We start from the raw sequence: 24678 nt of genomic DNA on the forward strand, positions 1-24678 counted from the left end.
ATTCATTGTTGTTTATGTATGTGTATGGTTTTAATTATTTTTTTTTATTTTTTATCTTTATGATGGGGTGGGGTGGGGTGGAATAAAGAGTTTTATGTATTTTAATTAATTGTTCAGTTATTTAATCAATTTGGTTAAATTTTTTTTTTGTGTGTGTTTTTTATTTTATATGCTTAGGTTGAAATATTATTTATAATTAATTGTTGTGTCTTGTATTTATTTACACGAAATTATCGTACATAAATTATATATTAATTAGTATTGATATTTTATTCTATGTTTTAAGTTAGTTTAATAATTAATACATAATTGTATGTGTATTTGTATTTGTATTTCATCAAATTTTTAATTATTCTCATGTATTTATCATAACAGACTCAAAAGGAAAAATAACAAAAAAACCCAACTCTCTTATTACATAATTGGTGTTGTTTTTTATTTATTACATATATTAAGTGTTATCCTCGTTTTTCAATTAAAAACCTCACACATTATTCTCAAATTAAAATATTATAAGTTTATTTAAAATACTAATTGCATGTGATTTGGCTTCAGAGACTATTATTGTACAAACTTAAAATTAATTAGAAATATTTAATTTTTTTTTTTCCCTACAAGCAATGTCTCATTTGAATTCCTCTTTTAGCTTATTTCATATTTGTAAGGCCATAGCATAAACTAATATTGGTAATCTATTTAATAAGGGATCATAACTAAGTGGGGATGCAAACATTTACTATTGTTACATGTGTTAATTAAGACGCGTACTGCTTTTTTTTTTTTTCTTTTTTCTTTTCTAAAAATAGATAAGTCACATCATATATAAGAAAAGTTCACGTGCATTGATAATAGAAATGTAAACAAATATAATAAAAATAACAAGATGGATGTAATAACATAATGAATGACAAACAAAAGCTCAGCAAAAACACCTAATAAAACAAGACATTCAATTATGTTAACAAGCAACCGAGTTGTCCCACAATAATAACCTTATCTTAATTAATAAATAACCTCATGAGTTTTGAATTTTATTAGCTTGTAAGCAAGCTTAGTTTGTTATAGCTTAAGCCTAATATATATATATATATACAAATTAAAATAATTAGAAAAAAAAAAAAAGCAACTTCCTATATAGACATGCTAAAAAAACGTATGAGTTCAGACAAATTAAGAGTATTCACTTTTTGCATGTGTGGCTTTAAGTTGAAGTTCTTGGACAACATTAATCCAAAGAGAATTTTTTTTTTTTCAAGTTTTTGTTACTAGATTTTCCCTGCAATAAAGTGCTCCAAAGTTCTTTAAGTGAGAAGTTTCATTATTTATTTATTTACTCAGCATTGCTATATATTTACACACACAAGTATGAGTATTAATTATTATTTTTTAATAAATATTGAGAAAATACGTGTCAGAGGATACAAGTTTTTTAAATATATCATATACCCTCACTTTATAAGGAGAGGATTCAGAATATGATTTTTGCATGCACACAGGAGATCTTGTGTCGCAAGGCTAAAGTGGCGTTGGTGATATATGAGTACTAATTATGTGTTAGAGGGATATGAGTTTTCTAAATGTATCACATGCTCTCAATTTACGAGAAGAGGATTCAGCTTCTGATTTTCACATACACATAGAAGATGTTGTATCACTAGGCTAAAGTGTCGTTGGTGATATACGAACACTAATTAACATGACACAATCTAATTATATTATATAAATTATTGGTTTTAAGATACTTTATTTAAAAAAAAAATTAGGCTTGCATTTGTATATTATATCAATTTTGTAATTTAACATAATATATTTTCAAATATAAAATATTTATATACAATCTAATTAGACATGAGAATTGTTAGATAAGTTGTCACAGATCATGCATGAGTTTCAAATTAAATTACAGTGTGTTATTTTTTGAAAAGTTAGAATGATATTAATTTTTAATAACATAAGCAGGTTTTTAATTAAGAAATAACAATGAATAGAATGTCCTTCCAAATAAAGTAAAATTAAAAAAATTTAAAAAAAACAATTTGAATAAAATTATGCATATCTTTTAAATGATTTCTTCACTGATATTAGATGAAAGGTTAAGTACAATTTATTCATTCATTCACATAAGAAAATTTTAGTTTTCGTGAAGTACATTCCTTCATTAATTCATTCATTAATATGAGAAAATTTTAGTTTCCTATTGATCAGTACTTCCATCATTCATGTTGAAAATTATCACTTTTTAATTCAATTTGTTTATTAATGCTAGTTCTGGTTGATCAGTACATTCATCATTCATATTGAAACATTTTAGTTTTTAATTCATTTGTTTGTCAATGCTCCATTTCTTATTTAAGGGAATCTATTTAGGCCATCTCTCATTCATAATCACTGACAAAATCAAAAGCTAGCACCAAAATTTATATGCAACAACTCACTCAACACCAACACGCAAGGAACATAACTTTTTCACACATAAAAACATTTATATCATATAAAAATCATAATAAATAATTACAGGTAATAAATAAATAAATAAATAATTCTCAAGAAACAACTATACGAGAAGTCATATAAAAAATATAAAATTCACTGAAGATACAAGAGAATAATTTAATATATGATAAAACTATATAACTTTGAATCTTTAATTTTGATTTGAGAAGAAAATGAAATACAAATTTTCTTTTTTTTGTTACCAGTGTAGTTTAAACTGAATACCGAAATATGAATATATATATATATATATAATTTTATGATACCAATAAAACATTATTCGATCAATTTTAATGATAATTTTAGCAAATAAAAAAATAAAAAATAAAAAAAAGGTCCTCCCCAAAGTCCCAAGTGTCTCATAGTTAGCAACAGAGTAGGGAGGGAAGGGAGGGATTCCCCCCTCATAATTTTTTCTTTAAAGACCAACCTTGTTGGACAGCATCCGTAGGTACAAAATATAGATTGTGTTAGATCTGGCTCCCAATAAAATAACTCTCCATAAAAATATAACCATCACAAACGACAGTACTATCACTATTTAAGATCATGGTTGACTCATATCCATAACACAACAACGACATCAACAACAACAACAACAACAACAACAACAGCAACTTATCAAGAAGCTAAGAAAGAAAGACAGCAAAGACTAACACTATTATTCTTTTCCTCCAAAACTAATCCAAAACATAATAATAATAATAATAATAATAATAATAATAATAATAATAATTTGTGTAAATTTAGAAGAACAGACCAGAGTAATAGTTGTAGTAATAGTAATACTGGGTTAATAAGTTGGTATATGGAAATGGCGGGGTGACCCAGAAAAGCACCGGGTTTTCTGGTGGCAAGGACGAGCAAGCAAAAGCTGGCCAACTGACAAATGGAAGAGTGCATGGCCATTGGATAGAGATCCAATGGTGATGTGTTGAGTTAGGACGAGTGGAACCAGAATATGGGGGAAGAGAGGGAACACGCCCGGACAGATTAGATACATCTTTCCTTTTACTTTCCCCTTCTTTTCTTTTTTTCCTTTTTCCATTTCCCCTTCCCAACCTCATCTCCCTCTCGCCCTCCTTCTCACTTCCTCCTTTATAATCTATCTCTTCTTCACTTAAATCTCTTCAACCATCTTCTTTAGAATCTCTAAAACTTTTCTCTTTCTATCTCTATAGTCATCCATCCTCTCATTCATAGAACAACAGGAGCAGAAGCAGAAGAGCAGCAGGAGCAGCAGTACTAACTCTGGTTGTGTTTGTGACTTTGTGTTTGTGTTTTTTGATTAGTTTAAGAGAGAAAGAGAGAGAAAGAGAGAGAGAGAGAGAGAGGGACAAAGACATAAATGGGATTGAGAAGGGTGGCAGAGATGGGTTCAGAGTCCATGGCGGCGTTGCAGTGACTCTAGCTAATTCTGTGTCTTAAATATGCTGTTTTGGAGGAAAAGAGAGAGAAAGAAAGAGAATTCAAGAAGGAGAGGGGAGAGGCAGGCAGCAACTGCTGCTGCACCTGCTGCCGCCTCTCTAAAAGTATCAACAAAAGGAAAGCAGGAGAAAAGCCAAAATTAAATCAGCTCTCTCTCTTCTCTCTCTCTCTCTCTCTTCTTTGAGAGTAAGAGAGTGTCTGTGTGTATGTGGTGTATCTCTTGTTGCTTTGTTTCTTGTTCCTATGGACAAGGACTACTACTTGTCACTAGATAAGCAGCTACTCCTACTCCTACCATCACTACTGCTACTACTACTACAACCAGTGTTGCTGCTATGGCTGGTTTCTCACTAGGAGGTGACCGGCAAGCTGCCGGCGGTGACGACGAGCAACAACCACCGCCGGTTATCCCACCCGAAAGCCTGTTTCTTTACGGTGGCAGCAGCACTAGCCGTGGCTTTGAGCTATGGCACCAACACCAGATCCAGCAACAACGTCTTTTCTCCTCCTCTGCAATCCTTTCCTTCTCTTCTTCCGCTGAGCCTGCCTCCGCTCCTGGCCTCTCCACCTGCAGCGGCCGCATGCGCGGTAGCTCCAGCAGCGGCATGAGCTGCCAAGACTGCGGTAACCAAGCCAAGAAAGACTGCTCCCACATGCGCTGCCGCACTTGCTGCAAGAGCCGCGGCTTCCAGTGCTCCACCCACGTTAAAAGCACTTGGGTTCCTGCCTCAAAACGCCGGGAACGCCAGCAACAGCTCACTGTTCTTCAGCATCAGCGCCAACCAGAGCCTTCCAAACGCCCTCGTGAACTCCCCATCACCACTACCAACACCAATACCACCACCTCTTCTGGTATCCATCTTCTTCTCCTCCCCATCTTTCTCTCTATATATATCTATGTTATTCTTTAGATTACTACTGAAAAGAAAGGATTTTGTTATATATAGGAATGGAAGCGATAAGTTTTCCGGCTGAAGTGAGCTCACCGGCGGTGTTCCGGTGCGTGAGAGTGAGTCCGATGGATGAAGCTGAAGACGAGTATGCTTATCAAACGGCGGTTAGTATCGGTGGACATGTATTCAAAGGCATTCTCTATGATCAAGGTCCTGATTCTCACTTACACCATCAACACCCTGGTGAATCTTCTTCTTCTCCTACTACTGCTGCAATTCCAAGTAGCAGCACTGCAGCTGCTGCTTCTGCTTCTGCTGTTGTTGTTACTGCTGCTACTACTGGTACTTCCACTGCTGCATTGCTTGATCCTGGATCACTATATCCCGCTCCTCTCAGCGCTTTCATGGCCAGCACCCAATTCTTTCCTCATCATCCCAGACCTTGATCATGAACTTTTTTCTTCTTTTTCTTCTTCTTCTTCTTCTTTTTATCTCTACTTCAGTGTAATGTTAGAGTCCATTGAGACTAACGAGTATTGTTAAGCTTAGCATTAGCATAAGCATAGCATAAACATGAGCATTCAGTACTTCATTTTCTCTCTCTATCTATATCTCCCTCTCTCACACACACTCTCTCTCTCTTGTCTCATGCTTTCCTTTTTCTTGGTGTCGGCCCCCTTGGTCGAGTGGAAGGGCGCGTTTTGAGGGTTATGCCCGATAAGCTTGCCGGTTTGACAAGGTGGTGGTTTGGTACTTAGTCACTCACTTGACAGGAAGGAGGAGTAGGAGTAGTAGTAGTAGTAGTAGAATAGCAGTAGTAGCTAGAGTTGGGAAGAGCCAAACAAAGGTATGGGTCTCTTGACTTAGTAACTCTTGTTTGGTTTACTTTTTAACCAGCTTTAGAGAGAATATGAATGGATGACGGAATATAGATGAAAAGCCTTATTTTATGCTTTCTTGAGCACTAGAGTCTCTCCTCTCCATGCCATGCATGAACTTCAAAGTCCAAACCCCATAAAAAACTATGGAGAAGAGAATTATATATACTCTTTTTTTATTAACCTTCTGCTTCTTCTTCTTCTCTTCTTTGTTTTTGTTTTTTTCTCCTTTCCATTCCTTGTTTTGCACGCATTTAGCATTATTTATGGCATGGTTGGCACTTCTCTCTTGACTTGTGAAATGGCATTGATGGATGTGACTCTAGTCTTCTTCCTGTTTTATGGATCTGAAACTAAGAACATTAGCCTAATGATATCACCAACCATGCCATTCTGGTTCATTCACCACTGAAACTATAAGCCCTCCTAGCTAGATTTCCAAAAAAAGATTCACATCCTGCCATTTACTGCCTCTCTTCACCAATCCCAAACCTCAACTCTTTAGCTGATCTCTCTTATTCTCTTTCTTGTTTTCCTAAGCATTCTTCCCTTGTTTCTTGATCAGTGATGGGACAAAAACATGCCTTGCAACAGAAGCACTTGTCACTTAGAATTTATCTTTTGGCTATTTTTCGTACTTCTATGAAATATGGCTACAAGAATAAAGTGCTTCTTGGAGTAGACATGTGGTCAGATGAGTCTCAAATTTAAGTTTTTATAAATTTTAGCCTAGCATTTAAGCTTATCTTCATTCAATTGTTCTGCTCTTGTTTCTTCATGAAATGCGCCACATTGAGCTACATTCGTCCTTATTTGCCATATCAAATGTCATCTTGACACATAAACTAATGACTTTATCTTGAACAATATTCATGTTGTCTTCTTGTTCTTTCTTTATTAATTTCCCAGCATGAAGAAGCTTGTTGTTGTGTTTCTCTAATATTACACAAAAAATATGTTTTTAAAGCTTTTGAACATCTTGTCAGGCATGTTGTCTCGGACTATTGCCAACATTCTTTTGAATTGTATTTGTCTTTTCAGGTATTCTCACAAAGCATAGAAAAGGCTGTTACATCTCATTAAGATATAACTCTCATCATATATATTTATATATATATATATATATTCATCTACCTGCTTTTCCTGAACTTCAATGTTCTCCTTGAATGCAGACATGTACTCAGCTCTAGCTATCATCCCTCCATTTAATGCCTTCATTTGCATGCGACTGTTATCTTCTACTTCTTTGATATTTCCACAGTTTTCTCAAGGACTAGACACAAGACAAATACAAAGAAATCCTCACTCTCTTTTATTCCAATACTGCATGATCATCTTATGTTTTTCACATAAGGTCATGCATATGTAGATATATGATTTGTCTTTGATTCGTATATCTAGAAGATCAAGTATACATGTATTGAATTATCCAGTAAAGCTTGAAGATTCATCTTCTAGTGATTCAATGCAAGTCTTTTGAGAGGGATGGCCATTAATTCAGTGCTGCATCTCAACTTGTGATGAGTGCTCCAAGCCATTACCATGATCTTTTCTTGGATCACTTTGCACGGATGGCAAAGCATTTGCCATGTCATTTGATGCAATAAATTTTCATCAGAAATGAAACTTCTAGTGCTGAAATTTTCCTTCATTTACTTGCCTTTCTTTTTCATTGTTTTTCCTTCATCCAGCCAAGCACAACAAAGATGTTTTCCCTTTTTATTTTATTTTTTTCTTTTTATTATCACCTTCTTTTCCTTTTAGCAAACACAAGCATCACAGAGTTCTTTATGCTGATGAAGTTCCTGACTTTTTTCTTTGTTTCTTTTCTTTGTGTGTTTTGAGGTTCCTACTGAACTCTTTATCTAACACTCTTATTAAACTTTCTCATAAATGCATACTTGTGTCTATTATAAAGACTCACTGAGCTGTTTTTTTTCTTCATTATGATGCTAGAGATAATAGTTTTATATAAATTAATTAAAAATTCTTAAACAGAATATTATATCAGGATGAGTTGGATGTGATTAATTGTTTTATATCCGTTAATTAATAAACAACATTTTAAGTAGACAGTGCTTGAAGGTGAAGTTATATGTTTGATTTTCTGAAGAATTAATTAGCATGAGCTCATAGAGTTCTTAGCATAAGATTAGACCCTAACGTTTGAATTTGCATGTGTTTTGGCCACATGATAGCACTTCTCTTGAAATCCATATAACAGTGCATTTATAATGTTGGAAATTAAACTTAATTATGCGAGTGGTACCTAGAATTAATGAAGTGTTGTTTAGTTAATGAGATGGTGAGTTGCACTTAATAAAGAATATAGTGTTTGGGAAAATGAGAAGTTTTATTATTCTATAGATATAGTTGGACTTCTAGATAAGTCATATATACATGTCTGTTTTTTCCTTAGAATTGAGTAGGTTTTTCTTTCTTCTATCCACCATGCTTTTCTCTCTTTTGTGTGTATTTTTCTAACATATAATATATGTAAAGTTGGACTTCATACGTTTGCAATTAAGATACAAATACTTGGTTCTTTGAATAATTAGTAGTATAATATTGAGGGGTTCCTTTAACCAAAGATTTATATAAAGAGAAAACATAGACTTGATTACTCTCCTTTCGGAGATTTTTTGGTAATTTAAAAAATAAAAACACATCTAATTATAGAATGGATCTTATCAAACGTGTCATTTGGACAAAGACAATCAAAGCATTTACAGATAAATATATATATATATATAGTGTTTTAAAAACTTTTGAGAATAGTATTTATTTTATTCCTTTTGGTTAGGATTATGTTGATGTGGGTCAGTATTTTATGTGACAACTAAAGTTAATGTACATTAGTCTAGTAAGTTTTGCTAAATGTGACAATCAATAGGTAGGTTGGCATAAGCCATTTAGTTCCTACATGAGCTTTCATTAATTTTGCCTATCTTGACCTAGTATCTTCCTTTAAGGTAGATATATATAGCTGACGAAAACTAATAATAGTTTATATAATAATCATGGGTATTATTCTTTAATAAGTAGTCATCATCATTCAAATATGCGACCATTAGTGACTTAGAATATAAGATATATCTTGAAACTTTTTAGTATTCGTTTTGAAGATATGGATAAGTAACACTAATCTATAAAATTTTAGGTGGTTAAAAAAAAATGATACACTGTTTCAGAAGAAGTGACTTGTTATATAATGATAAAGAATAAATTAAATTTATTTTTTCTAAAAAAATAATTTGGAAGTTTGGTTGTTGGAATGGAGTGCTAAGGCTGTAATTGCTAAATGGGCTAAAGAAAATTGTTATTGGGCCTTTTTCATTTCATCTTTTAGTTTATTGGACACCATCAACTTATTTATTTATTTTTTAATGAATCAATTTTAAACAAGGCACTCATTTTACTTAGAACATACTACATGTACATAATTTATATAGAAAGTACATAAAATGAGTGATGATATTTATATATGTTACCATACATGTTAGTATTTTCTTCTTCTTTTTTTTTAATTGACAATATCACTTATATAATTTATTTGAATGCATGTCAATGATTTGGTGAACAGAAATTTATTTTTAAATACTAAAAGAATAGATTCTTTTGTTATATTTTCTTTAATAAAAAAATAAACAAGCAGAGAGTGTGTGTTGAAAGTTGAAACTCTGCAAGAACAGATGGGTACAAGTGTACAACAACGTTTGTGAGGATCTTCTTTATTTAAAAATGGGTCAAATTCTTTTTGCATTTTATATGTTGCAGTAGGTCTCTATAATTAATTTTGTTAGGTCTTGGCCATGGAAAAAAAAAATATATAGAAAGTAAATTGTCATTATAATGTTTCAAAATGAACTTTTTCTTGTGTGTAAATAAAGTTACTATTCTACTACAACTCATTTCATTCAAATTTAGTATGAAAAAGTAACTATAAACATGATTATAAAGTAATTATCAATTTATATATAAAACAAAAGGATCACATGCATGAATAAAAAATGGTCTCTTTCTAGTGCAAAAAAAAAAAGTTATTTATAAAGAATAGAAAAGATTCTCTAATTTCCAACACAAACTATTTTTACTTAAATTGAAAAAAAAATATATTCCTATTTAATTTTACTTCAAATCTTACCTCAAAATGTACAAGAAAAATATTCAAAGGACTAATGAGAAAAATACCATAATTTTAATCTCCATCAAACGATTCAAACCACTGACAAACTGGCTATGTTTGAGAACGCTAGGACTTGGAATTAAATTGCAAAAGTTTCATAGAAATCAGAATTCATATAACATGAAACAATGATAAGAAACATTACCTAATTAGTTATTAATTGTACTTTAATCTTCTTTGAAAAAACAAAAAACAATCAAAAGGAAAAATAAAAATAAAAATAAAAACAAAAGAAAACAAAAAGGACAATGTTAAGATAGCATAGATTTCTCCAGCACAGGAAAGGACACTGTACCCAAAGTCATACCCTTTTTAGGTGACTACACACCTTCAGGAAACCTCCAACCGTGACAAGACTCAGGGTACCCCAGTACTACCAAAATCAAAACGATACAGCCTGTCTTTTGGACTCATCTTGCATTTTACTTTACTTAACACAAAATCCAAAGATAAATTTTTTTTACCACTTTTAAATTAACTCTAATGTGTGGTTTTCATTCAATTCACAGCAAACCAAGTCAACCAACTATACACAAACAGTTAGTAATATTTCGTTATTGATAAATTAGAGAAAATTGAACCCAAACTGTAAGTGCTATCAAGTCAAGTGTCTCTAAGAAAATATATATATATATATATATATATAGGCATGTATATACTTTATAGACATATATGTACATATTTATGCAAATACATACATATAATGTGCTATATATCTATGTGTGTGATCCATATTAGTAGTAGGCATTTATGTAAGATTTAAAAGTATTTTTAGAATTCTGGCACTCCATAAAATTGATTATTATGACCAATTAAATACTGAAGCAAAATATTTTTAATAATATGAATTTTTAACGAAACATGATTATGACAATATTTCTAAATATATAACCATTATCAATTTTATAATTATAGTAATTTCATTATGTATGAATCAAACCGCTGCTAAATATAACAAACTAAAAACCTAATGTAGGTAATATTAATAAGTTACATTAAATTTTAAACATAAAACCAACCTAACATTACTTGGCCTAATTCTTATATAACTTATAAGCTGAAATTGCCTTTTTTTTAAAAAATAAAATAAAATAAAATAAATAGTGGAAATTGCCAAAAAAACCCTACAACTTTGCCAAATTGCCAAACAAACCCCCATAGTTTCGGAATGCCCAAAAACCCCTTCCTTTTCAACTCCATGATTTTGAAACCCCCAAAGTACATAACGGCATTAAACGGAGTGTATTTAAAAATTTTTATGGACGAAAATGCCCTCTGACGGGAAGTCGTGGCTCGCACTCCATTTCGGCGATGTGAGAGGAAGTGGGTGGGTTTTTCTTAGGCATTACAGATTGCTTGTCTTCTCTCAACTCGCGACTCAGCTCAACTCGCGTCTCCAGCTCTTCTTCTTCCCAGCTGACTCTTCCCTTTCCACTCGCGTCTCAAGAAGAAGTCCCTGCAAGTATTCGAGATTTCGTCACTTTGCGCTCTAAGGTATTCATTATGGTTTTTGTTAACTATTCCATTACGAAGAGACATTTTTTTCGGTTTTGGTTTGTGATTTTGTTTTTGTTGGAAGACATCAAGCTTTCGGGGGATTAATCGGTCGGGGTTTTGTTAGTCTGCAGGAGATGTCTCGGCTAGGGTTTTTGTTTTGTTTTTACATTTTTCGCTGCGATATATCGATCGAAATGGTATTCCGATTGTTGTGCTTTTGTGTAATGTTTATAATCTACGCTACTCCTTTCGACTGATATGGTTGCAGTTGTAAAAAATGAGGGTCTCCGCTTTAAACAACGAGCTTCTACCGCTTTAAGTTAGTTCGTCTCCGCTTAATTATTTGTATCTCTGCTTAATAGTAGTACGCCATCGCTTAAAAAAATGATATCGATGTTTAAGAACCGAGTGTTAACCGCTTAACAAATTACATTTCCGCTTAACAATGTCTGTCATTATCGCCGCAGCTTTGTGATTACGGCGGTCAATCTAGTTAACGGGCGATGCTACTTGACACCCGTGAGTGGAGACCGCTGGGTCGAATTGAAAGTTCACATGATCCCTCGACATCGGGAGATCATCCGAAGGACACCGCTCACGACGATTTCATCGAGTTGGAAGTCGATACCAAGAGCGGGCCCTTCTTGACTCTCGCTGCGTAGATACGATAACCGCATCAATAAATTCGGGATCGGGAAAGCATGCCGACTTTCGAGCTCGAAGATGTGGCAATCGTTTCTCGGCCTGCGCTGCGATGGGGAGGCGATCGTGTTTCGAAGAAGAAAACACGTCGCCACTCAAGAGAGGTATTTATCGAAGACGACGAGAGACACGAGACTCCATCGGAGCACTCTTCAAAGAACTCGTCGGACGAGGGAGAAGAGGAGAATTTTGCCAACCATCGATGGTGTACCTCCCCGGGTACAATCCTCTTCCCAAATACCTCCCGCCGGTTCCCTAACCGGATCGCTGATTATGCTCGATGATCTACCCGGAATGGGGCGCCACGCACGGGCGCAAGCGACGCACGTGGCTTTGCATGGAGGACATACCACAAGCCGCTACCCGAGTCGCAATCTAGATCGCTAGGGAAGAAGACCAACACCGGGTATGTTAAGGGTCGCATCGTAGCGCTTTAACATCCGGGTTTTATGAGTCGACCCGGAACCCGGAAAGAAAGTCCGTTTCTGAAGATCCCAAGGATGCTCGTGCTACGGTGAAAAATACTTACTGAAGCAAGCTGACGATAGAGACGAGTTTGTCATCTCTCGAAGGAAAAAGAGGTAATAATTCAAAAAAATATTTTTGTTTAACTCGTAGACGTTAACGCTTAACCATATCATTTACCGCTTAACTTTATTCATCTATCGCTTAACATTATAACTTACCGCTTAACTTTGTTCAACTACCGCTTTAAACTTTTTAGTTTAATGTTTAATTTGTTTGTTTTCATCGCTTTAACACAATAGGTTATAACGCTTTAAATATACGAGTTACATGTGTAAATATAGTTTTAATTGTTTAAACTAAATAATTTCGCTAAGATTGTTTCGCTTTTACACATGCTAGTTTCCCGAAATGGGTTCCTGCGAACGTCGATGAAGAAGTATTTGTTCGGCCAACCGCTCGATCGGATGCTATCGCTCCCGAACCGCTGCTCAAAGGCAAGATGAAAGTGGCAACCTCTTCCTCGCTACCGGACGCCTGCTCTCCTCCGCCTGTGCCAAAACGCATTCGCCGAGGCCGGAGAAGCCCTCCCCACCCCGCCCGACCGTGGCTTCCCCCGACCGCTGTCACCTCGAACGTGGCAGCCCTCACGCCAGACTAGAGCGAGGATGTCATCGCAACTCTCACGCAGTCTCGCCAAATTTTTGACGACCGAGTTCCCTCGACTTGCCGCCGAAGTGAGGCATCGAAGGCTCGGCCACGACACAATCGATCGCGCCTTCCCTTCAAACAAATGAAGCACCCGGACGGATACGCCGTCGGAGTTCGACGACGAGGACATCATCGGGGCGACCCTTCAAGACGGCCTCATTCAAGAAGCTTGCAAAAAGAGGAAAACAATAACGCCTCCGTCTCCACCCGCGCTACCGACGATGAAATAATAGCAAAGACTATCGGCAGCAAAGACCATCGCATGCCGATGTTGTTAACGCTGATGACACGCCCATCACGCGAGGAGATCAAGATGGCGTCCGAAGCTCGCTGCGGTGAAAAGATCGTCGACTCGTTGTCGACTGACATCATGCATACGGCGGAACCCAGGGCCGACAACAGCAGAAGATCAAAGACGGACACAATCCATGAAGAAGAACAACCGCATAACGCTGTGTCTCGTGATTGACGCCGCCGCTGGAATTCACTTGGTGGAACTAACGGCCGACCGCTGCCGCATCGAGGCGCATACAATCCCACAAGAACAAGAAGCATGTAAGGGAAGTGTCTCCGCTGATGCCCTGGCCAGTGCCCCCATTAAAGGAAGCCAATAAAAGTAGAAGAACTTCTGAAAGTCTTCATTCCAAGAAAAAAATACGCTGCCAATCGCGACTCAATAAGTACGAGCAGGAGTTGATAAGGATCTTCCTCAACCCGCCCTATGGACAAGTAAGTTTGAAGTTTTTTTATGATATTGTTTAAAACTGCTTTTTAGTTACCATTTAAGTATGAGCGTTAACGCTTTAAAAATTTACTGTATAACATTTAACTTATAAGTGATACCCTTTTAAATATTACCGCTATCGCTTTAAACATTCAATATAGAATTTAAAGTTTATACTTTAACGCTTAATTTTATACTTACAACATTGTTTACATGTCTTTGTTCCGCTCAACCACAAAGACTGCTCGTGTGGAAGAACGACTCGCCAACACCACACCGGGCCAATCTATTCGACCGCTCGAGGGGAAGGAGATGGTCACGCATCGACGTGATGGGACGCATTCGTATGTATCTCGCAAAAAGACGACGAGCGTAGTGCCATATCGCTATAAGAGGCGCGCTCCATCACACGCGCCATCGGCCTTGTTCACGTCAAAGCGTGGCGACGACGCACTACGAATCCACGATGGCTATGATCGAGATGCCGCAGCAACTTGCGATGAAGTGGACATCGCTCATCCTCCCGATAATTATGAGTGGCCACTTCCACGTCCGTCGCCCTCGACAATGAAAAACAAGAATACAAGCATTATTCTTCACGCCAAAGCGAAGAATACGATAAAAAAACGCCGCTAGAAATGGTAAGTGCTTTAATAATTTGTGTTTGTGTAATAGTGTTCAAGAAATAATCAAGCATTCCAATACGAACTTGTATATCTCGACAGTGAACCTATTCGACCTCAGATCGACACGGAGTTAGGGCGAGTCGGCGACCACAAAGTACCCGCTTGTTCACGACTAATCGAAGCCCCACGACGTAAAAAGGAAGTGTCGATCGCAGCTGCCTACGTCATGCGGTTTATCGAGCGCTATCACGCCGTGAGAAGCTACGGGCATCGCAGACCGACGTCCCTTATCTCGCGATTAAGGTATGTTTCCGCGATACTTAGGGAGGGAGGCGCTCGACGATCACGACCCGAGGGGAGTCTTCGCAAGCGGGTTCTTAGTCATTCTTTTCTATATTTCAGATACACGATTCTTTCTTTAATAATCCGATTCATCTGCTTTAACATACACTTTCATTGTTTAAGTATATAGTTCATTGTGTAAATATCAATGTAATTGTTTAAACTCCGCTTTACCTGTAAAACGAACCGAGGGGAGTGTACGCAAGCTGGGGTCATAGTCATCAGATAGGTGTAATAGTTTCAAAATGTAAACCGCTTTTAAATTCAATTCATTTTTTTCCAAGAACACGACAAATTTTTGTCAATGTAAATGTACATGTATCTAAATTCAATTAAATTCATTCTGCTTCGCTTTTGAGGTTCGTTTCTGTTGGATGATATTGTGTATATGTTAAATGGATACTAATGTAGTTTAAACTGAAACATAGAAAGTTAAACAGAGAAACGCTGGGGATCCGAGTGTGTATTAATTACGCTGGGGAACCACGCCACATCAAGGCAGTATATGTTAAACGGATTATAATGTAGTTTAAACTAAACATAAAAAAAGTTAAACGAGACTAATATAGTTAAACCAGTAATATATAAAAGTTAAACATTAAGTTCCATAGTTACATAATAAAATGTAACTATATACACAATACACAACGCCCACTCGACAACATATTCATCAGACGATCTACGATCGTGACTAGAGGCGTGGCAATGGCTACAACGCATCTCGCTGGACCCCTGGACGCCACTGACTCGATCCTCTTTCGCCTCAGACGCCTGGGTCGCCTTCCTCGCTCCCGCACTTCGTCCGCTCCTCAACAAAGTATCTCTACCTTCGAACGCCACTACTGTCGTACAATACGCAAGATCAACTTAGACCAGCACTAACGTAGAACACAAACATTAAGCACTCGTCCCCTCCCCAGTCAGATCTCAAGAATAAGACAAAAAAACTCTCATAATTTAATCCAAGAGACTAAAATCGAATACACCAAACGGAAGAAGAAAAAGAAGAAGAAGAAGATAACGAAAGATACGAGCCTTCTAAACTTTGTTTTGAGAAAAAGCAGTGAGGAGCAAAAAAATCAAAAACTACGATAAAGAAAAGCTTATGATTGAGCCATTTTTTTCCCACCTCGCAAGGCAAAAAAGAAATTTTTATATCGCGGACCCACTTCAACTTACCGTGCAGGTTAAAAGCGAATGTAAAATATAACTGAGTACATGTCCGGGGTGCAAAAAGTTGGAGGGTTTTTGGGAAAGCTTTTGAAAAATTACGAATTAGTGAATGAATTTTCCCAAATAAATATGGTTATCAATTTAAAAAAAAAAAAAAATATTTTATATGACATCAAAATTTCATTTTTCAAACTAAAAATTCATCATCCTGAAAGATATAAGATATTTTTGTTATGAAAAGAGGGACCAAACTCCAAAGCCATGAAAGAAAGATAAGAGAGTAAGAGAAAGCAACAGCAGTGGCATACCCATGTGATAGATCCGCGCCACTGTCCCCACTCTACGCACAATACTACTTCGTCATTTCATCGAACACTTCCCGTGCTCTCTTCCTTCTTCTTCTTCATCGGTAACCCATGGATGCCTCTCCGACCACCACCGCTCTACTTCTCCTCCTTCTCACGCTCTCACTCGCATCTTCCATTTTCTCCCTCACCTCGCCGGCGGACGTCTCCGCCTTGAAAGCCTTCAAGCTCGCCGTGGAACCTTCTTCAATCCCGGCGGGCTCCTGCTTGAGCAGCTGGGACTTTGATCGCGACCCCTGCGACTCTGCCTTCACCGATCGCTTCACATGTGGCTTTCGCTGTGACGGCCGTGACCCCGCATCTGGCCTTGCCCGTGTCACTGAGCTCGCTCTCGACCCTGCCGGCTACTCCGGCCACCTCCCCTTTTCCTTCTGGTCCTCCTTCCCCTCCTTGGAATCCCTCGATCTCTCCGACAACCGCTTCTCTGGCCCCATCCCACCTCCTCCTCCCTACGGTCTCCCGTCCACTCTCCGCCGCATTGCCCTCTCTCGCAACTCCTTCTCCGGTGAGATCCCATCCCTCACTCCTTCTTCTTCCTTGGAAGAGCTTTATCTCGACAGTAACTTCTTGACTGGCTCCATCCCGCACGGCATTGCGCGGCTGAAAAGGCTGGAACTACAGAGAAACAACCTCTCGGGAGAGATCCCAGATCTGAGATCCCTTTCGTCGCTCTACTTCCTGGATGCCAGTGATAACCAGCTCGGCGGTCGATTCCCCGATGTTTTGCCCCAATCTCTCGTTGAGTTCTCGTTGCGGAATAACAAATTGGAGGGTTGGATACCGAGCAGCGCCATCTCGGCGTTGCCGTGGCTCCAGGTGCTCGATCTCAGCAACAACGCCCTCTCCGGCACCGTTCCCGCCGCTGTATTCCAGCACCCTTCGCTAGAACAGCTCGTGCTCGCGAACAACGAGTTCGAGAGCTTCGAGGTCCCATCGGACGGAGGGGTCGGGAGCCGATTGATAGCCTTAGATCTAGGGCACAATCAACTGGGAGGGATGCTGCCGGCGTTCATCGGGATGATGCCGAGGCTGAGGGCGGTGACGCTGGAGAAGAACCGGTTCACGGGGATGATTCCGGCGGGGTACGCGGTGAGGGCGGCAGGGATGGGAGGAGCTGGAGTGGAGCCGTTCGCGAGGTTGATGCTGGCCGGGAACTACTTGTGTGGGCCGGTGCCCAGCTTGATGCTCGGCGGCGGAGGGGTTCCGGCGGCGGTGAGCTTGGGCGACAACTGTTTGTTCAGGTGTCCCATGGAGTTCGACTTCTGCCGCGGTGCCCAGCAAAAGCCTCCGGCCACTTGCCGAGATTTCAATCCTCTTATTCCTTAATATGTTTTTTTAAAAAAAAAGAAAAGAAAAATAAAATTATGTAAATTTTCCCTTTTTTAAATTATTAAAAATCAAAAAGCTTTTGATTTTTATTTTAGAATTTTTTTTATTAAGTGTTTACATTTTTCGGAATTATAATTGGGCAGAGGATTGATTTTAATGTGAAAATGAATGAAAAATCTAATGTTCTCTTTGCCAATTAGGTAAAAAGAAAGAGTAATGATAAATGCACCGAATTCAATTCCCGAATTCGGTGCACGAATGACCTGGCAACTAGATCATTTTTAATTTTTTTTTAAATAATTTAGCAATTTTGCTGCACGTAGTTATTTTGCATCAACTTTATAATGGCCAGCAATTTTACTTTGTTTATTATTTTTTATTCAACCCGTGAACACCCCTCTTCTCTCCTCTCCTCACCATCACCTTGAGTCCCTCTTCTCCCCTCACCTTGCTTCGCCGTCGTCGCCGTTAAGCCCCCTGTCACTGTTGTCACGCTTAAGTCCATTGTCGGCGCTATCGCTAGAGAGCCTCTCGTCACTGCTATTGCGTTTGAGCCACATCGCCGTTGTCGCCATTGTGTCCCCGTCTACGTTTCACACTTGATCAGCATCTCTCTGCCCATCTTCTCCCCTATTCCCAGTGGACGCTGTTGTCTAGTGTCTTCATTGGTGCAGGTACTTTTTTTTTATGTTTATTTGGGATTTTTTGTGTGTGGAGCTGTGAATTAAATTAGATTAGTATAAATATTATAGATCTAATTCTGCTGGCCCTATCTAACATGAATTTTGTATGCATAATAATCATTAAGATCAACCATCGAAATTCCTTTATCAACCTTCATGGCCTATGGCTGGTGTGTCGAATTCATAGTCAGTTTAGTGGCCTAATATTTTGTAAACTTTTCCTATAATTTTTAGTTTCTATATTTATATATTTTTATTAATTAAATTGAAAAAAAAGGACACCCCATATCTTTTTCTTTCTCTCTGTGCTTATTAATTCATAGAGCTTTATTTGGTGTGAGATTTTTCCAAACAAATCATTGTAAGTAATTAATATGCATAGGAATTCCAAATTGGATCTGTATTTGCAACCGGTGTTATTCTGTCTCCATGCTCATTTTTAACCAATTTTCTCATTAAGTAAATTTTTTTTTTTCAAAAGAATTATAACAAATGATTAGGATTGATTGTTAGTTAAGCTCTCCTGGTATAAGCCAGTTAGTTGAAGTCCATTTCAATTTTCAACCCAAAAGCTGAAGGCAATAGGATGAGAGTTCTAAACTTTTATGTTCAGATCCATTATTAGGATTGACTGTAGTCTATTGTCTTCATTGGCGCAGGTACTTTTTTTTGTTTTGTTCCTTTGGGATATTTTGTGTTGTGGAGCTGTGATTTAAATTAGATTAGTAGAAATATGATATATCTAATTTTTCTAGCCCTATATAACATGAATTTTGCATGCATAATAATTAATATCATTAAGACTATCTTGTATATGATTATTATTTTGTTGATCTAATCAAATATTTGGTTGCATAGGCACGTATATAATATCCAAAGTGGTATTTGGTTAAATATGGAAGAATTAGAGATTGAGTCTTCTAAACCAAGCAAGAATGGATAGAAGGGTCTTCTATTTTTGAAATAGTAAATGAAGAAAAAGAAAAAAATGTGCACTTTGAAGATTCAATATGTGAAACAATTATTCCTAAGGCCGGTATGACGCTTGACTCAGAAGAAGAAGTTTAAAATTTTTATGTTGAATATGCTCGACATAAAGGGTTTGGTATTACCAAAAGAACAACAAAATCCGGAGATGATGGAAGGTTGAAGTATTACACACTTGCATGTGTAAGAGGTGGCAAAAGAAGAATATCTTCTTCACAAAATTCCTTCAACCCAAGGCTATCCACCAAAACAGATTGTCCAGCAAAAATTAATGTTATTGTTGGCAATGATGGAAGGTATACTATATCTCGGTCCATTTGGAGCACAATCACGCACTTAGTCCCCAGAAATCTAGGTTTCAAAAATGCAATAAAAAAATTGATGCACATGTCAAGAGAAGACTTGAATTAAATGATCGAGCAGGTATCAGTTTGAGTAAAAATTTTCATTCTTTAGCTGTTGAAAGTGGTGGATATGCAAATTTGGCATACACAGAAAGAGATTGTCGGAACTACATTGCGAAAGCAAGGCAAATCAGGCTTGGTGTTGGGGATGCTGATGCACTCGGGGCTTATTTCTCTCGCATGCAACGGAGAAATTCAAATTTTTTTATTTGGTTGATATGGATGATGAGGGCCGATTAAGAAATGTGTTTTGGGCTGATGCATTGTCTAGAGCAGCCTATGAATCTTTTGGTGATGTTGTATCCTTTGACACAACATACTTAACAAATAAGTATAATATGCCCTTTGCTCCTTTTGTTGGAGTAAACCATCATGGGCAAACCATATTATTCGGATGTGGTTTATTGTCAAAGGAGGATACCGAAACCTATATTTGGTTGTTCAAAACTTGGTTGGAATGTATGTCGGGGAAGGCCCCAAATGCGATAATTACAGATCAATGCATGGCTATTCAAGGTGCAATTAGGATGGTTTTTCCTAACTCTCATCATCGTCTTTGTTTTTGGCATATCATGAAAAAGGTCCCTGAGAAGCTTGGAGGATTGACTCACTACAAAGCAATAAAAAAAATCTTGAAGTCTATTGTTTATGAGGCCATAGATGTGCAAGAATTTGAAGACATTTGGTTGAAGATGATAAAAGATTACAATATTGAAAAGAATGAATGACTGAATTTTTTGTATATGAATCGTCAACGTTTGGCTCCTATATATGTTAAGGGTGTTTTTTGGGCAGGAATGTCTACAACTCAAAGAAGTGAGAGTATAAATGTTTTTTTTGATGGCTATGTTGGGCCAACAACATCCTTAAAGCAATTTGTGGAGCAATATGATAATGCATTGAAAAACAAAATTGAGAAGGAGAACAAGGCTGATTTTGCTTCTTTTAACTCAAACTTCTCATTGCTAACTGATTGTTATTTTGAGAAGCAGTTACATGAAACTTATACAAATGAAATTTTTAAGTTGTTCCAAAATGAGTTGAGAGGAATGTTATTTTGCAATCTCAGACTTATCAACTCAAATGGGCCAGTACATGCATTTCAGGTGACAGACATATTCAAAGGGAAAGAAGGCAGATTTAGAAAGCAAGTGGTGTTTAATGTTTATTACAATGAAGCTGAGTTTGACATCAAATGTTCATGCCTTTTATTCGAGTTTAGAGGAATTTTCTGTAGACATATATGCAAACTTCTTATTGAGAGGAATGTGAAAGAAATTCCATCTCATTATATTTTACCTCGATGGAGAAAGGATATCAAGCGGAGACATACTTATATGATGAATTGTTATGATGACACACAAACTAATGAACAAAATGTGCACTACACCAAATTGTATTCTCATTTTGCCAAACTTGCTGAAATTGGAGTAACAACTACTGGGAAATATTTATTCTTGATGAAATGCATGGATGAGGCAATAGAGAAGCTCATGGATAATGGTTGGGAGCAAGAACAACAAATACTTTGTAATGAAGTTCATGAGCAAGAACAACCAATGTCTTCAACCACGAAGTTTCTAACACCTTTGAAGGTGCGTAGCAAAGGACGGCCACCATCCAAAAGAAAGAAGTCAAAAGTTGAAGAATTAATTATTAGAAATAAAAAAAAGGTATTCATTTTATTTTTAATTTTATTTCTAATTTTATTTTTAATTTTATTTTTAATTTTATTTTTAATTATTTCAGAAATCTCAAGCAAAGGGAAATATTCAAACCCATAATGAAACACTAGCAGAATTTTGTACTCAAGAAAGTGTGGTAATGTTATGTCAATTAATATTTGTTTTTGTTATGAACTTGCATAACATTTTAATCTAAAATGTTGGAATACATTTTTTTCTCTCTGGTGAATTCAAATTCTCTCCCTAATATGCCGAATATGCATGTTGATAGTTCCACAACGCAAACTATTGGCATTGATTTTTCTTCAAAGGTAATTTATATTTCATGGTTGAAAAAAATTGTTATGATTGTAAGTATATCTATTTTTAGATTTTTTTTGAGTGATGATGCATGTTGAAATTTGTTCTTCAGGGATGCTAAAGCCATTTGTAATGCTGCTGAATTTGTGGTTCAGAATTTGAAATGAGAATCTACTGGTTCTAGATTATTGTTTAGTGGAAGCTGCTGGATGCATTGAACTTATTTTGATGATATATCACTCAATTTGTATTTTGTTTGTTAGATTTTGTTGTATATTTTTTTTTGTTGTAGTTTTTTGCATATTTTGAGTGTGGAAAATATATTACTTAGTTTGTTGTATTTTGTTTGTAGAAGTTATTTGCAGATTTTGAGTGATATTATGAACTTTTATAGTTCATGAGAATTTGTATTTTGGTGATTGAAGTATCATAGTTCATGAGAATTTATGCAGCCGTTTTTTGAATGCTCAATCCAGTCATCCTGGAGAAGCTCATGCATATTGAAAATTATCTATGTTCTTCTCTTTTCCAGCAATTGATACACTTATGGATTTGTGTATCATGGCAGCAACTGGAATCACAACTTTATCTCAAGAGACAATATCTAACAAATGAGCACAAAATATTTAACATGCTAATAAATAAATAAATAAATGCTAATAATGATAATAATAATAACAACAATCAAAATAGCATGGGATAAGTTTCAAATTTTTCTGGACACTGGCAAACTAAACAAAGAGGTCATCCACAAATACCAATATTTGAGAGCATGGGCATAATGTCAACCACATCTGAGAGCAGGAGGTGCCATTACAACCAATTAGAATGTGCCTTGTGCAACTCAAGAACCTAGTGTGCGCAGTCCCTGAGCATTTCCAAATCCATCTCAGTTGGGTCAGTAGCCTGGATCTCATAGTAAACACCGTCAAGCTCACGTCTTAGCACCGATGCGGGAGGTGGAAGGTGACCTGCTCACCAATAAATAAGCACAAATTGTTTATAATTATTGATGAAAGCGTCCACTGGGAATAAGGGAGAAGATGGGCAGAGAGATGCTGATCAAGTGTGAAACGTAGACGGGGACACAACGGCGACAACGGCGACAACGGCGATGTGGCTCAAACGCAATAGCAGTGACGAGAGGCTCTCCAGCGATAGCGCCGACAGTGGACTTAAGCGTGACAACAGTGACAGGGGGCTTAACGGCGACGACGGCGAAGCAAGGTGAGGGGAGAAGAGGGACTCAAGGTGGTGGTGAGGAGAGAAGAGAAGAGAGGTGTTCACGGGTTGAATAAAAAATAATAAACAAAGTAAAGTTGCTGGCCATTATAAAGTTGATGCAAAATAACCACGTGCAGCAAAGTTGCTAAATTATTTAAAAAAAATATTAAAAATGATCTGGTTGCCAGGTCATTCGTGCACCGAATTCGGGAATTGAATTTGGTGCATTTATCATTACTCAAAAAGAAATACCAATCTATTGTGAGAGGTATATATATTCATTTCTAAAAAAATTATTAATTTTTTAAGCTCATTAATTTTTATTAATAAGTTTTCTAATAAAGGGAGTAGCAAGAGCCAAGAGGTACCTCGTCAGTGGACAGGATTAGCTTTTATATTGTTTTGGGATGTTTCAAATACTTTTTTTTTTTTGGTGTGTTAAAGTTTTAGGCTCTGCTTGTGTTTTGGTAATGCTGAAGTATTTTATGAAGGATAGCCTTCATCTATATTGTTATTTGAAAATATCAAACTATTAATGTGATATTTGATAATTGTTACATTTTTGTTATAGTCAATTTAATCTTATTTAGCATGGTGTAAGGCCTCCTCGTATGTTCACAAGATTCATGTATAATGTTGAGTTATATTAGAAAATAATTATATAATATGGTAGACTATATAGCATAAAGAGGCCAAAAACATAAGTAACTTCCTAATTAAATCCACATGTTTATTTTTGGTGTATTTGAAAGTCATTATAGATGAAATTATATGATTGATCCAAATCAGATGTTTGGTTTGGGGATTTAAAATATCTATTGAATTTGGAAATGCTTATCAACTGGTTTTGGGTGAATTTGGAACTACACCTAAATCAGGCGTAGTTCCAAATCCATGATTTGGATCTCCAACAACTTCATCATGCTACATCATGTGAGGCTATTGACAAAGGTTGATTGGACCTTCATCACAATCCTTTCACATTTCCCTAACTTCAGCTCCATCACACCCCTTTACCATTTGCCCGATCCACTCCCATTTTCTTTTATATGCATATTTTCCTTAAATTGATTGAAATTGTATTTTTAATTAGCCACGACTTTTATTTGACCAATATTTATTTTAATTTGTTTTTATTTATAAAAGTAGTTGTTAAACACATGTATCTTCATAAAACTAGTTTTCATATATAAATATTAAACATAAAACAAATTTTGATAAAAAAAAATTATCATATATTAAATTAATCGTATACAAATTAAATAAATATATACCTAATTATTAATTTTATAATTAAAAAAATTTAATGGACTATTTTACACTTCACAAAACCTATGGTCACACAATGACACAAGGAGGGGGGTAACCTCACCATGGGTATTGTCATAACTCTACCTGTGAAAGGATACCGCTGCAACAATGCCTTATTATATTTTTTTCTTCTGAAGAACTGCGATGGCGCAATGCGAGCGCTTGCTCATCGCCAGCCAAGCCTCACCTCACCATAAGAGTCAATAAGGTGCAAACTTAGTTTAAACTTTATGGATTTCCTTGATCAATTCTCTATCTCACAATCTCTATGC

General features: G+C 36.5%; 2 protein-coding genes and 1 pseudogene across 2 annotated transcripts; all 3 read left to right on the top strand.

Moving 5' to 3' along the window:
• Positions 1-3225: 3225 nt before the first annotated feature.
• Positions 3226-5411, top strand: LOC120259593 (protein SHI RELATED SEQUENCE 1-like). Its single transcript, XM_039267229.1, has 2 exons — positions 3226-4773; positions 4869-5411. Exons 1-2 carry the CDS (start codon positions 4257-4259, stop codon positions 5258-5260), a joined length of 909 nt encoding a protein of 302 aa, XP_039123163.1. The 5' UTR covers positions 3226-4256; the 3' UTR covers positions 5261-5411.
• A 10909-nt stretch (positions 5412-16320) lies between these two features.
• On the top strand, positions 16321-17977 carry LOC120259583 (probable LRR receptor-like serine/threonine-protein kinase At4g36180). The gene has a single exon (XM_039267222.1). The coding sequence runs from the start codon at positions 16535-16537 to the stop codon at positions 17807-17809; it is 1275 nt and encodes a 424-aa protein (XP_039123156.1). The 5' UTR covers positions 16321-16534; the 3' UTR covers positions 17810-17977.
• Positions 17978-19533: 1556 nt separating this feature from the next.
• Positions 19534-22038, top strand: LOC120258319 (annotated as a pseudogene).
• The last annotated feature ends 2640 nt before the right edge of the window (positions 22039-24678 follow it).

The sequence above is a fragment of the Dioscorea cayenensis genome, chromosome 4, assembly GCF_009730915.1.
Source record: "Dioscorea cayenensis subsp. rotundata cultivar TDr96_F1 chromosome 4, TDr96_F1_v2_PseudoChromosome.rev07_lg8_w22 25.fasta, whole genome shotgun sequence".
Classification (NCBI taxonomy): domain Eukaryota; kingdom Viridiplantae; phylum Streptophyta; class Magnoliopsida; order Dioscoreales; family Dioscoreaceae; genus Dioscorea; species Dioscorea cayenensis.